The sequence below is a fragment of the Syngnathus acus genome, chromosome 15 (genome assembly GCF_901709675.1).
Source record: "Syngnathus acus chromosome 15, fSynAcu1.2, whole genome shotgun sequence".
Taxonomy (NCBI): Eukaryota; Metazoa; Chordata; class Actinopteri; order Syngnathiformes; family Syngnathidae; genus Syngnathus; species Syngnathus acus.
This window is the reverse complement of record NC_051100.1, coordinates 10,597,583-10,615,006: the sequence shown is the minus strand read 5'-3', so window position 1 is coordinate 10,615,006 and position 17,424 is coordinate 10,597,583. Positions and strand designations below refer to the sequence as shown.

Sequence of the window (17,424 nt, the reverse complement as noted above, 5' to 3'; positions counted from 1 at the left end):
GATTAGTATTGAAGGAGTGTTAGAGCCTGAGCTTAGATGACTGTAACTAATAATATTCACACAATGTTGAGCACGTACCGTCACGTGTACTTACCGCATTGTGGAAGATTTGGTGACAACCATGGAATTTAATTTGGATTTAATTTCACAACCTGTTACTATTTTGAGACACTACTGCAGTTGTGTGTTGAAATAAAAGATGAGATTCATCTGTCAGAGGTTATTGTGGTCATTTACTGTAATTTCCGGACTATAAAACACATCTGATGAAAAGTGGCAACAGCAAAATGTAAATACTGTGTAGTGCCCTGATTGATAAGCTTTTTCATTTCGTAAATAATATTTTGTTAACACAATAACCAAGTGTATATCTCAACTGAACCTTTGGCATATGTAATTTTAAAGTAATGCATTAAAATCCACAAAATGGCTTTCCTGGTGGTTTAATCTAAGATAAATTGAATTACTATTGTTACTTTTATTACTTTGGTTTTTCAATTCTGCGTATATAAGTCCAGATCAAGAATGTATGTCATCATCATCGCCACGCTTCTTGGAGATTAGTTTCTGAACTATACGCTAATTTATGAGCCTCTCGCCAGAGGCTTGCTTGATTGAAAGATCAAGTTGTGATGGTAGACTGGAAACTTGAAAGTAGCTACTTAACCCAGCTCACCTGAAGACAGCAGAAGAACTTTCACAAAAATATGAATACAACTCCCTGGGGTAAATGAGGGCAAAAATAATTGATCAGCAGGAGATGGCACTTTTGAAGAATGGGAGGGAGTGACAGGAAGCAGCGCTGACACCTTTCACTGCAGTTGTGGCACTTCAGAATTTGGCACTCGGAACACTTTTCACACCTTTCGGTGCACCACAAAATGATTTCAAGAATTGCGAGTGAAATAAAGCAGGCAGCCCCCCTCCCCCGTCATTCTTGATTGCACTCTTGGGGTTCTATATTAGTAGACAGAAAACTAAACTATTCAGATTTTCGTACCCGTCACACATCGGCACGTAGGATCTGAGTGGAAGGCGGTCTCCAAGTGCCCACTTAACAGATCTGCAATTTCCCTGTAGACAACTTTATAGCATCCCCTTGCGGCGGTCTACTGGCTGTTGCTTATTAATGGAATCTATGCACGTCAACCTGCAATCAGTGTCTTCTTTCACCATGTCAAGGACTATCGGCACGCTGCTGGCACGTGACATTTAACGGGAATGAGAGTAGCCGCTTTGATTTCTAATAAGTTTGGAACTGTTGTGGGCATAAACAAGTGTTTTTATGCCAACAGAAGTTCAAAACGCCTTCTTTGTGCATTGGCTTGCACGGATCTGGAAAAATAACAAATAACTTAGTTCAGCCTGCATCTGCATATCTTCACACTGTACCTCACACCAGGCTTGCACTAGGCACAAAATAGAGCCCCTGGTGTCACCCGTACACAGCAGTTGTCAGTTCTTCAATTGCATAGTAGAAGTAAAAGAAATGACACATATTCATGCAATCACTTTGAATTTGGTCACCTTTGATGCTGTAAGTAATCAACTGACGCCCTACGATACTTTGGCATCCTTTAAAAGCTTTATAATCTGTGATGCACTTTGTGGTGGATGCTACCACATCAGCCATTCAGCAAAGATTTTCCACACTGGATAGAAATTTGATGCATTAATAAAGGTCCCAAGCCTTTCTGTCCGACAGCGTCCTGAAGAATGTGAAGTGCATGGACAAATCTTGCACTTCAGTGGACATTCTCATTTGGATAGAAAAGCGCTTCCACGTGAGATTTCCTTCCCAAGCGGCATGCTTAGTCTCCAAACATTAATTCACCAGAAGGATCTCTCAGAGATCTGTCTGTGGCAACCTCTGGACTTTCACTCTTGCTATTATTAAAGCTCAAGCTGAGCTGCCCCTTTTAAATAAAGGTCAAGTTAATAGAAATCGAGTTGAGGTCAACCAGAACTTGCCAAAGCGTCAACAACATAGTTAGAGAACACAAATCACACGAGGACATAACAGATAATTTTGCATCAAGGAAGACAAGAAGGCAACAATTACTAAGTAATTTACCAATCTAATCTCTAAATAAAACAAAGCAAGCACAGTGGGAACAAAGTCAAATTGAGTCCACTAAATTTGTTACTGCATTTGTGATGTGTAAGATTTGTCATTTTTTTGTGTGCTTTTTTTCCTACATTCTAATTTGTTTGTTAGGTGTGTTTTTGTCTACGTGTGTATGTTTGTGTGCATGTTTTCGTATGCGTGTGCGTGTTCCTTGCGGGCGATGGGAGCAAAGGCTCACTCACAGTGCCATTCAAGCTCGGATCGATCAGCAGCTCAGCCTAAAAGAGTACATCAGTCATACACATCAGTCATCTCGAAATGTATGAGGGCAACTGCAATAGTTGGTGGTGATGGGCACTGTCAATCATTTTATCCCCCAACCAGTTGCAAGTTCAAGCGTTACAGTGTGAACAAGGTGCTCGATAGCACAGAAACGTTTTCAGTGCAGCTTGATAATAAATAAATAAATAAATAAATCAATAAATAATTACAAATTTCCTCTGTGGTCAATGTGTCGATTATGCACCAGTATGTGTTAGGTGGGTTTGACACCCTGAGACACCCTTACTGCCTTACCGGTAACCAAAATTTGACAGTTTTATTAAATTCTGAAGTTTTTTCAACCATTATTTATTTGACCGTTCACAGAAAAGTGTATTTGTTTTCAATTTAACATTGGTTCACTGCAAGACTATGAAATTACCAGAGTAAGTCTGACATCACCTGTAATGGAAGAATGAGACAATATTTGCAGGGCATCGAGTTCACTCCCATTTTATCAGGCAGAGAAACAACCTGCCTGCGTGGTACTAATTATTATTTAAAGAATGATAAATAGGTACATTATATTATATTTTCCCTGTGCTCCGCAATGTCCTCCCCTCTTTGCATTTACACCTGTCTGACCAGTTTATCCTGCCGTAAAGTGTGATCTCCTAGCTGCTGCCTTCAAGATTATTTTCAAAATTATGACTGCGTATTTCCTAATAATAAAATCAGAGTTACAATAGAATGGGGCTTCTTGTATTAGTAAATCTGAGTTGTTTTTTTTACATAGTTGTATTTGTCCACTACTTACGTGACAACATCATATTGAAAGAGAACGATTACTTATGAAATTTTCTTTCAAGTGGAAGTTATGGCTTTAACATTCCCCGGTAAATAGTGCCTTCTGAAACGGAGGTGAGCGCAGTTATGAAAATGCATACACAATAATTCATGGATGTTAAAAAAAAGATAAATTGTTACAATAAAATAGATAAAGATAAAGAGCCTTATTTTCATTCCCAGAACAGGTCTGGCGTAAAGTGCAGTCTAATTGTGCTTGGGGGTTGAGTTTTCATTCTTTTGGTATTTTTGTAGAAGGGCGCAGTTAGAAATTGATGCATCGTTGTGGGACGGAGCACACCTTACTTGGAGCAAAGTGGCGGAAGAATATTGGACTTGCTGGGGGTTCATTATAAGTACCTTTCATAAGGAACTGCAAGATCTCCACTTGCGAATGATGTAAAATTGGCCACAGCAAAGTTACCAAGTTAATAAGAATAACTCTGAGTAAGGACACAACAAAAACTTCTATTGTGTGAGGAAGCTGAGTTACTCAGTTACAGTTTTTCAGTTATTATCCAAGAAGTTTTTTTTTTCTAGTCGAGGTTAAAGTCGCTGGGATTGCCATTTCCAAATCTGACACCTCGACAGCTGGCGAGACATGTTGGAGACACAGTCGCTTGGCAGGCCTGAAAACACCTTTTGCGCTCCCTTCGAAGAGACAAAGTAGCTCGGCACAGGGATGTCTTGGCCTCCATGCTTAGGCTGTTGCCCCCCTAACTTGCCACAGATAAGTGGAAGAAGATGGATGGGTCTTTTTTTTTCTTGTAAAACTTCCTTCTCCGTTTGTCTTTCAATCATTTAACAAGACTTACTGCAGATAGATAAGAAAAAAAATGACAAAATCCTTATCTTTTCTGTCAGCACTGTCGTTGTGTCCTTGCTCAATTAACCTAACCAAAAGGACCTGATACATTAGTGTATCTCCTAAAAATGTATGTCTCTCTTTTCCTGCATGCCTGAATCCATGGATTACCCTCATCCCTGTCAAAGACAATCTATCCAAGAGTACCTTATCATTCACATCAAGTCAGGTGGGATAGATAGACCTCAGTATGACCCCACAAATAATAAGTGAAATGAAAATAATAAAGTAAGACGTGAAACTGCTGTAATGAAGCCATTAATTGCCTGCAACTTTTTTTTTCCAGCTGGAGGAAAGCCCAAAATAATGCTGAAAGCTCAAAGTAATGGTCTGTTAAAACCCTCGTAACAATGAAACAGATTGTTTTTCTGATGTGTTGAAAATTAAGTAGGTCATTCCAAATGTAATTTCATATTGGCAATACGTGACCAATGCCATGATAATAACTGTACACTGTTCATCTTGATTTCCTTATAGGCAATCTCCTTTCTTACTCCTCTGGCGGTGATATTTGTGGTGAAGATAATTCAGAGGACAGACAAGACCGAAATCAAAGAAGCATGCTTAGGTAGGTGGAGCTAATTATTACAATTGATTTTTTTTGTTATCTAAATGTAATGCTTTTAAGAAAATAATTTTCAAACAAGTCAAATTGAATTCTATAGCCCCTAATAAAAATAAAAAAATCTCAAAGGGGGGCCTGTGTAATTGTGTTTGGAGGCGCACACAGCAAGTTGATGACTGAAAAATTGGACTTGATTATCATCTCCTTTGCCTCCTCAACTACAACAAATCTAAAATCATTCCACCCTGTTATGTACAGCACTCTGTTGTCCAAAACGAATATAGCTAGGAGGGAATGTACGAATTAAAATGTTTTTTGTTCATGGTACCAAATGTGAATAACGACCCCAAATACTCCGAGGGTATTTGGCCAGCTAATATATAGTGCTATAAAACCTACTTCATTGATGCCAACATGAGCCTATGAAAAGTAGACTTGCACACTGCCTCAGTAAGCATTGGGATACTGAGTACGTATGTACACACACATTACTTTCCAAATGGCAATTTGCAAACTGGGCTCCATATGAGACAATACAGCAGGCAAGAGTCGATCCCCATATGGGAGATCTGCCATCTTCGCATTTGCAGTTTAAGGGCCCAATGGACACGTCATGCCCCATCTGTACAATTTGTCCAGATTAGCAAGTTGTTCAGAAATATTTAGACAGTGCTCCTCTTCACAGCATAAACAAATTTCATTTCATCACATTTCATTTTTATTTCATTCCTGCCAATCTAGGGTGAATTCAATTGGCTCACCAGTCAGATAAATCTTCGAGGGATTGTCCCCTGGCTAATGATTAGCCCCAAGGGTTGCCTTGATAGCTTATTGAGTGGATGTCCAGTACTTGCAGTAAATATCAGCCAACAGCAGTCCTCCCATTACCCAAGTTAAAAAGAAGCAGACATGTCTTCCCAATGAGATTATTATGAAGTTGGTGCACCTACTGAATTGTTGCTATTCTTAGCACAATCTTTGGGTTGTTCTGAGACAGCGTAGTGGCCTTTTGTTGGTCAATCATAACTGATTGCTTCAATTTATTTTCAAAGTAATTAGAGCAGGGGTGTCAAACTCTTTTTTTTCCACGGGCCGCATTGTAGTCATAGTTTCTTTCGAAAGGCCATTATGACTGTCAACTCAAATAAATGTATGAGCACCTCATATTATATACATTATAAGCTACAAAACAAACTGACAAATAACTCATTTTCAAATCAGACTAGTAAAAACTGGTCAAATATTTTTAAAAAAAAGATATTTTTAAAAGTGAAGACAATTTTCAATTCTAGTAATGACACGAATTTGATGCACAATTTGTCTTCGCGAGCCACGTCAAATGATGTGGCGGGCCGTATCTGGCCCCCGGGCCTTGAGTTTGACACCTGTGAATTAGAGAGACCCTCGCTACAGGTGGGTCATCCTGTTACATATACGTATATACTATGATTAAGTATTAATCATATTTAAAAAGTCATACATTTCTTAACGGGTTGAATACTGTATTGAACAACGTTAGGCCACATGGTCGATCATTCGCGTGTGTGCACAAATGTCAGCAGCGTCGAAGGTCAGCGTACGAGGCTCACAATAACAGTTCTTGCATGCTCAGAACGCAATTTTGTACTCGTAATTTCCTTGTAAGTGCTTGTAATTATAGCACAAATAATTGCCATGAGGACTTATTTGACATATTTTTCTGTCTCAAGCTATCACTGGTAAAGGCAGTCGCCATGTTTATTCGATAAGTAATAAATAAATAAATAAATACATAAATACATAAATAAATAAGGCTAGTATTGGTCTATTGGTACTCACCCGTCCCTTGTCGGTGGCAATAATCAGCCTTTTCCCGGAGGCAGGGTGAACAAGACCGTTCCCTCAGAACAATTTACTGTAATTTCAGCAAGCCTTGAACAAGAGGTTGAAAAATGTTCTATAATGCTTCACACTTTTGACAGCATTTTTAAAGTCATGTCAAAGACATGAACACCTGCCTTTAGGTTTTGAATTGAAAAGAAAGTCAATATCGCCTTTCTATATATATCTTTCATTATATATATAAATATATATATATATATAATGAAAGAAAAAGGGCAGCTACCATGAATCAAAACTCATGTCAAAGATATTGTAAATGTGCGCAATCAACATTGAATGACTTCTAAACCTTCAGTGCTTCATTCATGCAGTGATATTGTTTGGATTCCAATTGATCTTGTCTTTTTGGCAAGACAGCAGGGGGTGATTTAGAGGCTATCACATCTTATAAATTGTGAAGCACTTCATCATGCTGTGGCCTCCAAGAAAGGCGTGCGTGTGTGTGTGGGAAGGGGGGTTAGAAAGTTTTGTATCTTTGAAATTGAAAACCTTTTTTAACTCCATTTGTCAGTGCAATATGTTTTACTCCTACTTCAGCCAAGTGTCGTTGAAATGGTGTAGCAATCTATCTCAATAAGATGTATGTTTAACTATACTTGCAATCTTCCCTCCCACAGCAGTGTCACTGGCTCTCGCCCTGAATGGAGTTTTCACAAACACTATCAAGTTAATTGTTGGCAGGTAAGCAAAATGATATTATACATTTCAAAACAGGTTGTAAGAATGTCTTATGATGTACAGCACAGGTGTCAAACTCAAGGCCCGGGTGCCAGATACAGCCCGCCACATCATTTTATGTGGCCCGCGAAGACAAATTATGCATCAAATTCGTGTGTCATTACTTGAATTGCAAATTGTCTTCACTTTTAGTATCTTTTTTTTTTTATATTTGACCAGTTTTCACTCATCTGATTTGAAAACAACTTATTTGTCAGTTTGTTTTGTAGTTTTTACTGTATATAATATGAGGTGCTCATACATTTATTTGGGTTGACAGTCATAATGGCCCTCCGAAAGAAGCTATGACTACAATGCGGCCCGCGAAAAAAATGAGTTCGACACCCCTGATGTACAGGATTTACAAAAAATTTCAAACAGATGTGCTGTAAGACTACCAACTCTAACAGAGCAGAATATTTGGAACAGCAATAAAAATTGAGCATTTACATAAAAATACATGACAAAAAATGTGAACGTTTTTTTTTTAAATATTAGGGACATGATTCCAGTTAACATGCACCCTTGAAAATGACTAAAAACAAATCCCCAATTTATTAAAAATAAATTGAATGCTTGTGATTGGCTTGGTTGGTGACTAGTCCCTGGTGTACCATGCCTATGCTCAATGTCAACTTAGATAGGCTCCAGTTTACCCACAAACCTAACGAGGACAAGCACCATAGATAATAGATGGATGGATAAAATAACGGTGACGGGCTACAGTCTCTTGACACTACCTGTAAACAAGAAACAATGCTCCTGCTTCAGCTGTAAGTCACAATATGAATTTGGAACCTTTCTCCTGAGGTACAAACAACAGTGGCAATGTTTGTAAAGTGTCGAGCTAGAGTCTAGCTGCTAGACACTCGACAAATTTAGACTAACAGAGAATTGTGTCCTCAGTCTCAGTTCAAATTAACATATAACCCAATTTGTTGGTTGTCTTTTACTCTCAGACCGAGGCCTGATTACTTCCAGCGGTGTTTCCCAGACGGCCAAGTGAACGCAAAGATGTTGTGTACCGGGGAGCCTCATTTGGTCTCGGAAGGTCGCAAGAGTTTTCCCAGCAGTCATTCCTCTTGTAAGTAGCAGTCACATCTTTCCCAGCTTATGTAACATAACAGAAGACAATACACCAGAATGTACTGTAGTATTCTAAAATATTTCCACAAGAAGAGCATTGATGGATTTGTCAACTTCATGGGGTGCTCTCATGTCAGCTTGTTTTGTAACATGGCCAACATATTTGGCCATAGTCTGCTGTCCATGTCCATTGTTACAAAATATGTTTTCATCCTCTTCCCAAGCTCTTATACTTCACAAGGGTGTTTAATAATTCAAGTGTTTTCCTGTTGTCCAGCTGATTAATGTAAAGAGGCTTGCAAGCGAGGAATCTTTGCTGCCGGCCACAGCAACCGCAATGTTATGCTGCTTTTTTGAGATCAATACAGATGGACTAATTACACTGAGGATTTCATTTAATATGTAGCATTGAGCCATGCCTAAAAAAGCTCTTTACTCATTACTCACTTTATTCATGTTCTTGCTTTACTTAAAATTACAGATGAATCCTTGAGTGAAGCCATACTTTTACCAAGCAATTATTTCAAACGAATGTTTTAGGGGAAAATATATGGGTGTCAGATGGAGCCTAAGTGAATATATCTGTGATCAACTATGTGCCTCCACATCTAATTAAGAAAATGCAAATCCAAGAGCATGCTGCAGTATATGTTTTTGCATAGTGGAGAAGCGCCTTATGTGCAGAGAAACCCTTGTGAATGCATTTAAATCCCATAAAACAGCCTTTACTTCCTTACACCTTAATGAAAGACTACGATTGATAAACAAGAAGCAGCAAGGATGTAAATATTTCCAACATGGGCTCGAATAATCAATATCCTGTGCATAGCTCAGTCTATAAGGACTTCACTGTGCAGATTTGGCTCGAGGGTGAAAGCACAGTTGGTTTCAATCTGCCAGGGTCTTTTTCTGCAGTTCTTCTAATCTTGATCTCGCCAGCTTTTCTGGTTTCCTCACATATGCTTGATTACAAACAGGTACATAATGGTCAAAGAATTGGCTGCTCTACTGAACAATATGTGTTTTCACTGCAGATTGAATTTGAGGGTATTTATAGCTATAAATCAACAGTGTAGGAAAAAGTGGGAGGCACATTAGTAACTGTTGTAAAGTGCCTCTGAAAAATGATGGGATGATTGGCTGCTCTGATGTTTCAAGGTCAGGTGGACATGCATGGCTGCCAATAGGACTGTTTCACTTGTATACTTTATTGATAATGTAGCAGTAGGGGGAATTCTGAAGTGCTTCGGAATATATTACCTGCTCCTCCTCAGCCAAATGTTTCAAAATTCATTGGAGGGTGCTTCACAGTGCCGTGGTCAATAACCCAAAGCATACAACTAACACAACTGGCTTTTTAAAGGTAATGAAGTGGAATGCTACACAATCACCAAGTCAGTCCCCAGACCTGAATCCACTGGATGAAAACCAAACCGAATGCAAAATCTCCCAAGAAGAAGCGGGGACGGAAGATGGTGTCAGTAAAAGCCTGGCAGCGAGTCACCATGGATTAAATTCAGGGTTACTTGTAGTCCTATAAAAAGTGGGCAAAGGCACAAAGCTTGCGTGCAAAAAAACTCCAATTAAAAATGAGACTTGTTCACACCGCCCCTTTTAAAGTGCATAAGTCCACCTGGGTTCTTTTATTCTAACGGCTATTAAATCGGTCTGGGAGTCTCAAGGACAGTTTACAGTTTAAGAGAAACAGGAGTAGTTGCAATGCCAGCGCTAGGGAGAATATCGGCAGTCACAAGTCTAGTAACCTCAGAACGTTCTCTCTGGGTACCTCCTACTTAATATATATTACTATCTTTGTCAATCTGGCACTGTCAGCATAAAAGCAGAAAGCACAGAAGGTATAAATCATAAAACTATGTGTTGGTATGTAACATAAAACTATGTGTTGTGTGTGTGCAGATAAGAAAACAGGAGGTTCGTAGAATGTGATGTCCTTGGAATGGACAGAACAAAACATGAACTTCAAATTCCTTGAAGTGGTGTTGAACGCCAAAATGATAATGGTGTCCACTCCCAATACTATTTGGACCTTAGTGTACACTGTAGTTGAAAACTAAAACTTATGAGTGTGAATGGTTGTCTTTCTGTAATGTGTCAGCATTTATCAATACCAAGTCTAGTAAATTCTGTTTCCAAGTGAAAAAGAATAGAAATATTGCGATTTGGGCCATTCAACTTTAAAACATTTACTTCTTGTTTCTAGCTTACCTGTGACACTAATGAAGACAAAATGCATTGATTTCTTTACAATCCAAGAATTATTTGAAAGGAATGTTTTTGTTCAGAAGAGTGAATCAGCTTCTCATACATCTGCTTTGCGGAATATTGGCAGACGTGTTCCAAAAGAAGTGACATAGAATTTACCGCACTATGTGCAGAATTAATCACAGCAACAGTAATAACCTTATGTTGTTGCAGAGTATGAATATGTGTAATTGAGAGAACTCTGAGATGAAATTATGAGAAGCATTCATATTATATCACATCTGGAATAATGGGGGGATCTGATCCAGCCTGTGTCCATCCTCATCATAACTTTGTTGAATTTTTAAAAAATATGTCAAAGCTTTTTGTGGGACAAATTGGCGACCATCCAGATTAGTGCTAAGTATCTTCAAACTGAAGTGGAATCTGGACTCAACCAAGTATCACTTCTGGCAGGTTTGAAATCTGAGGGGGGTGTTGATGGGCCTTTGTAGATATGAACTGCACCAACAAAAAATCCCGTTTCAATACAGATCATCTGCTTATCATATGTAGTATTGAAGATTTTCTCTGATTAGATTTCCCTTAATAATTTGGTCAAAGAAAGATAAGTACAGATGCCAATAAACACAGTCATAATAAAAAAGAAAGCTGCTCTCCCTATTCATAATCCCCTTAAAAACTCTCAAACATCCATCATAGAAATTCAGTGCTTAAAGCAAGATTGAACTGATGGAAGAGCGATAATAAAGAGTCAGTTAAAATAGCAGCAGTGTCAAAGGGGACGGTTGATATGTGCTGCTGTGGACTGATTTTGTATTTCTGTATTAAAACTTTAAAAGAGGATAAAAGAGAGTTTTGTACAAATTTTGCCGTGGTGGACAATTCTCACACCAGCATCTTCACTCTCATTGTGCATTTTTGTCTGTTTCCAAAATGACTGCCAACCAATATAATTGTTATTGTTGCGGGAGTGAGAGGGGAACATACTACCACCAGCTGCTCTCAATGGCTACTCTTGCACTGACAGCACTATTTTGTTACGTGTCTCATAAAGGCAATACTCAGCATATGGCACTGGCAAAGGATGGCAATTCAAACTCTAAATAATATCAAATGTGAACACCCTAAGGGCTATACACTCCAAATAAGCCAACATGTGGGCTACTATGAGCATTGCAGGCTTGAATCAGGTTTGAAGCAAGCAATTGTGGGCAAGAAAGGATATTTTAAAAGGCAAAGGTAGCCTTCCTCCTCCATTTGTCACACCAGGTGGCTACAGTGAAGAACTCTTAGCAAAACATCTCCTGGAATGAAACTCTGAATTTCATTACGAACCTGCAAATGGATTCTCCATGAAAGGTTGTTTCTTTTTTTGAAAGATGACATTCCTCATCGCGGGTGTCTACCTTAAGACACGGTGTTCAGATCCATCCAACCCAATCCTTTCTAAACGATTTCTCTATTTTGAGCATTTAAAGTCAGAATATTTACCCTTTCTAACGTTTCTAAAATCTGACACCACTTCCATCTACACAACAGTCAAAGTTGCAAAATGTCCCAGTCTTCTTCACATCTTTAAAGAACCAACTCTCTCTTTGATGATCAATGGTTTTGTCCCAATGGATTTATCTACCAAGGCTTCTCAGAGGCATGAAGCAAATTCACTTCAGTAATGTTCCCTTTCGATCTCTCTAAGTCTTTCCATGGCCATCTGCTGCTGCCTCTTTGTTTCTGGTTATACCTACAAAAATCCCTTGTTTAACCTCTCTGCTCAGAATGAATAAGCAAATTATTCTTGGCAGCAGGGAAACCCCAAAACGGTCTCCACAAATGTAATATGCATTTTTAAATTCACCAGATTCTAACTACAGCCTATTTCACTCTTCAAGGTTTCAGCCCTGTTTTCTACACTCCGCCAGCTTTCCGGAGCTTAACGACAAAGCCCTTGATCGGAATCTAATGAGTCCTCTGTGTGAACTGTTTAAACAGAAAAGAGGAAAAGCTTGCAGATACTTCTCAGGTCTTCAATATGGGTTTATATATAGCAACATTGTTCGTTTCACAGTAAGATAAAGACGACATTTCTTTACATTGATTATTGTTGGTTTTTTGGTCGTGGGCTTGTCATGACACATCAAGAAACAAAACAACCATAAATGTTTACAAAATAACTGAAATTTTGTCCAGTGTGTTCTCCCAAATACAAGCGAACCTTCAATGGGCAGAAAGTAGATGCAGTAAATAAAAATATATCTTATTGTTTAGTTTAAATCAGGTAGCTATAAAGTATAAAATGTCGCTGCTGCCCTCTGATCAACCTTTAAATCATCTGAAAATGGTCCAATAGAAAATGTGATTCAGTCACAGATAGGCTGTGAATGGGTAAATCATGCTTAAGCATTTTTCTCAAAAATATGAGTAAACACCTTTATCTTTTGCGCAATAATTTGGATACGAGTCAGGGCTGCAAAAAATGTATTTTGTAGGTTATTGAAAAATATCTCTTTGATGGATATTAGGTTTTTCAAACAAATCAGTAAGGTTCCAATGATAAGGACGGAAACAGTTTCCGAACAAGAATATCTAGTGCGCATATTTACTGCACAAAAATGATAAGTGTTGTTTGGAAAAAATGTCATAGCTGCCGGGTAAACTCTTTTCCACAGTCTTTTCTCTTTTGGCGGTTATTTTCCTGAACTGTTCCAGGATGTGATTAATTATTTAAAATTCTAGGTGCTCCATTCGGACCAGTTCTTTTATAGATTACCTATTAACTAAAAATAAGGACAAAAGAGCTCATCTGCAGTATTTTTCCTTAGATTAAAACTCCGATCAGTCTCTGGAATCCTTTACAGTCCTTCACATGACCCTGAACAAATCAATGTCGTGTTCTGAGTAAAATCATATTTAATATAGATAACTGAGGTACATTTTGTTTGTCAGTCAAGTAAGAAAATCATGATGCTACAGAAATAGAATAATCAATCTATGTGTGGGTGGCCAACGCATGCATGTCAAGTGTTTTAACCACTCAACTTGTATGCCTATAGGGCTTCCTCGGTTTCTTCCACCAGTCCACACTGACCTGAACAGTTCACAGTGTATCACAATGTAAAAAGTTCATATTTTTCTGGAGGCATCTGGAGGTTTCTCTATTGCAGGGGCCACATCGTACTTAATGGTGTCCTTTGGAGGGTCACGAGACCTGAAACCTGTCTATTGAGTCTGGAAGAATTGGCATTGTCGTTGAAATTATATTCTATGTGTCTTAAAGATGAATAGAGAACTGTGATCTAATAACTCTAAAATTGCTCATGATTTATTTTTGGTCTATCTAATAAAGTTCTGGCTTCAGGTAAATCATGGTGTTTGATTATAAAATGAATTAAATTGCTTGTACACACAATTCATTAAAATGGATTGTATTTTTTTGTGCAAAGATGAATCATTTGTTAAGTGTTTATTGTTGATAAAATGTATTATCAAAAATAAAATCAGGTCCTTCTTTAAGTTTTCTATGCAAAATGCCCTTCAAGCAGGTTTATTTTGCCATGTTCAAAATTCTACAGACAGTAGGCGTCAAAGGTCGTCTTGGTTATTTTTCATCTCTGCCTGTTCTCCTGCTGTGTTTTTCACCATTTTTCAGTTGAAGGAGCTTTTAGAATAGCAGGACTATCTGCAATTTGTAAAAACAAACATGTATCACCATTTTCATGTTTTTTCATGTTGTTCACGTGTTCCATAATTTATGCTGCAAAACAGAGAAAGTGATGAATGGTAATTGTTTTTCACTTATTTCTCCTCTGCCAATTTGATGTTGACTTCTTTAAATGTCATCTTTATTTTGAATATTTTCAAGTAGTTGACACTTACACTGATTGGTCATAATAGAAAATTGTGTAATCTCTTTGTTCTTCCCTGTGACATTCTTTTCTCATTCCAGTTCAGCTCTACTAAGGCTTTTTAAGCTATCGTCATGCTGTGTCTCGACACATCTCTGGTGTTAGACGACACACTCCTGACCCACCTTTTTGCTAATCTCATTCACACAGTTGCAATTCTGTCTCTGTTTCGCCATTAATAAAACATTACATCTCATACAGAAGAGTGAGGAAGGAAACTGATGGAAAATTCATGACTTTTACTATTAGTGTGACATTTTGGGACTGAGAAATTTGAATGTTGGCCACTTTATCTTTGTGTTCTCTTAATTAGTTGCATTCTCTGGGCTTGGATTCACTTCTTTCTACCTGGCGGGCAAGCTGCAGTGCTTTACGGATCAAGGTCGAGGTCGTAGCTGGCGCCTCTGTGCCATGGTGCTGCCCCTCTACAGCGCAATGATGATCGCTTTGTCCAGAACCTGTGACTACAAGCACCATTGGCAAGGTCAGAACACTGGGATGTGTATTTTTGGTTATGTTCAGACTACAGCCACTCCATCCCAAATAAATTTTGTCCTGAATTAATCAAGCTCAGGAAAGGTGATCATCTACTCCAACCTTGCAATTCATCCCCTAACTTTCTTTCGTTCGTTCGTTCGTTCGTTCTTTCTTTCTTTCTTTCTTTCTTTCTTTCTTTCTTTCTTTCTTTCTTTGTCTCTTTCTTTAGGATTTTTTGTCAGCAAAAATTGAATGAAGTGCCGTATTTTTGCTTTCGATTGTGCCACCCTAAAAGCCAAGCTTAACGCATTTCTAATCAATGTGTGCATCACAAACAGCAATAATGCCTTTCTGTCAAGATGATGCATAGTTTTACAGGAATTAAAATGACATGAGGAAGAACCAAAATCTTCCAGACAGTTTTGTCATATTTATATGACTCCATGCATTTTTAACACAGCAGCATAGATAATTGCTTCAGAGTATGAGTAGGAATTTGATTTAGCACCCTTTGAAAATTTAATGTGACCTGCCTAGAAAGATGGGAAGATGGGAAGATTACATTCCATATATATGGGAGAGATAATGATGAGAATTAATAAAAAATATACTTTGTGTTGACAGCATTGTCATGTGGTATTTATCAGTTTTATTGAGCTACAATCATCTTGTGTTGATGAAAAATTTTAAGTCGGAGATTAGGGTTTCGCTTGAAAATATGACACAATTTATCAATTTTAAGCCATTCAGAATTTTATTGGCGCCACAACATGACAACATCTTCACTCGTTACGCCCCCCTAACCCATGGACCGGCCTGCATTCAGCATTCTAGTATTGAAGCTTTTTTACCTTTGGGGTTTACCATATTTTTCGCTCTTCTTTTTCACTGCAGACGTGAGCCACATAAGTCATGGGGGAAATAAAGAAACGACACCCCCCCCCCCCCCCCCCCACACACACACACACACCAATAAAAGGCCACTCTGAGCCCCGTCATCATTTGTTCTCCCCAAATGTTGTCCCCTTCCCCTCCCAGCAGAGTGTCAGCAAATGCAGCAATAGCACAGCCCATTAAACAACCTAAGGGGGCTCTCAGTGTAAACACAAGCTGGGAAACACCATTAGCCTGGCATACAGTGGCGTTCTTGATAAATACTAATAGTCCCATCATCCCTCAGCACTTGGTCTTCTGTGGCTTAGCCTTGCATCCCAATCACTGCCACTGTGAGGCCGTCATACTAATTGATTGCATGAGGTCTCAGACTGTTAAATGTATTTGACAGGAGTCAATGAAACATTCATAGAGTAGGCTCATGCATTATACAATTCCTGAATGGTGGAAATTTGCGTTCTATTCCATTTCAGGCAGAAGGAGAAAGAAATATAGATTTTAATAAGACCTAAGAGCATACACAAATTGTATAGTGTGGAAGTTTCAGAATGTGTAGCCAGAGGCTGAGGGCTAAGGTCTTTTTATATCCCCCAAGCTTGTATGATAGGATTTGGATGGATAGTTACAATATGTTGCAGAAGCCTTTTCGTATCCACTTGAGACCAATGCAGATTATTTGCTTTGCATTTCAGTTAATATTCATTAACCTTTGAAGAATATGCACACTGAGGCAATATAACATTGGGTTTTACGAAATTAATTGTTGGATTCGTAGCAGTTGTTAGGGTAAAATTAACGATGGCGACATACTTGAAAATATATGCCCTTCTGTGACTATACAGATGCCTTTGTTGGAGGAGTGATCGGGCTATTGTTTGCCTACATCTGCTACCGCCAGCACTACCCCCCCTTTCTGCACACGGACTGTCACCTTGCCTACGCCAGCCTGGCTGCCATTGCACACACATCCTTGCATCCTCAGGAGGATCAGCGGCCCACTGACAATGCTACTAACCTCCCCCTGGAAGGCTTGACTGAAGCACCACTATGACTAGTGGCCACCTCTGAGACGACCCTCAACACGCCCAGCCAGCCAATGAACACACCTCCACATTCCCACTGACAAAATGGCTTTTGGGTACATTCCAGTGGACAGTAAGCCACTCCCCTCCATTCTTTTATTTTCATGTTTCCATGACAACTACTTTTTCGTGTCTTTTGTACTGTTTTTGCTTAGCAGCTGTGAAAGTCTAGAATCAGGGGTGTCAAACTCATTTCTTTCACGGGCCACATTGTAGTCATAGCTTCTTTCGGAGGGCCATTATGACTGTCAACCCAAATAAAAGTCATATTATATACAGTAAAAGCTACAAAACAAACTGACAAATAACTCGTTTTCAAATCAGACAAGTAAAAACTGGTCAAATATTTAAAAAAAAAAGATATTAAAAATAAAGACAATTTGCAATTCTAGTAATGACACGAATTTGATGCACAATTTGTCTTCGCGGGCCACATAAAATGATGTGGCCGGCCGTATCTGGCCCCCGGGCCTTGAGTTTGACACCTGTGGTCTAGCTGTTGATGTACCGTAATTTTCGGACTATAAGTCGCACCGGAGTATAAGTCGCACCAG

The 17,424-nt window shown here is 38.8% G+C and overlaps 1 protein-coding gene across 1 annotated transcript in view; it reads left to right on the top strand.

Moving 5' to 3' along the window:
* Nucleotides 1-17,123, top strand: part of plpp4 (phospholipid phosphatase 4) — a 31,317-nt gene extending 14,194 nt beyond the window's left edge. Inside the window, exons 3-7 of the mRNA XM_037272669.1 lie at nt 4,518-4,608; nt 7,104-7,167; nt 8,163-8,287; nt 14,731-14,901; nt 16,631-17,123. Of these exons, the coding sequence (XP_037128564.1) occupies nt 4,518-4,608; nt 7,104-7,167; nt 8,163-8,287; nt 14,731-14,901; nt 16,631-16,839 (660 nt within the window). The 3' untranslated portion in view covers nt 16,840-17,123. The remainder of the gene's footprint in view (nt 1-4,517; nt 4,609-7,103; nt 7,168-8,162; nt 8,288-14,730; nt 14,902-16,630) is intronic.
* Nucleotides 17,124-17,424: the final 301 nt, after the last annotated feature.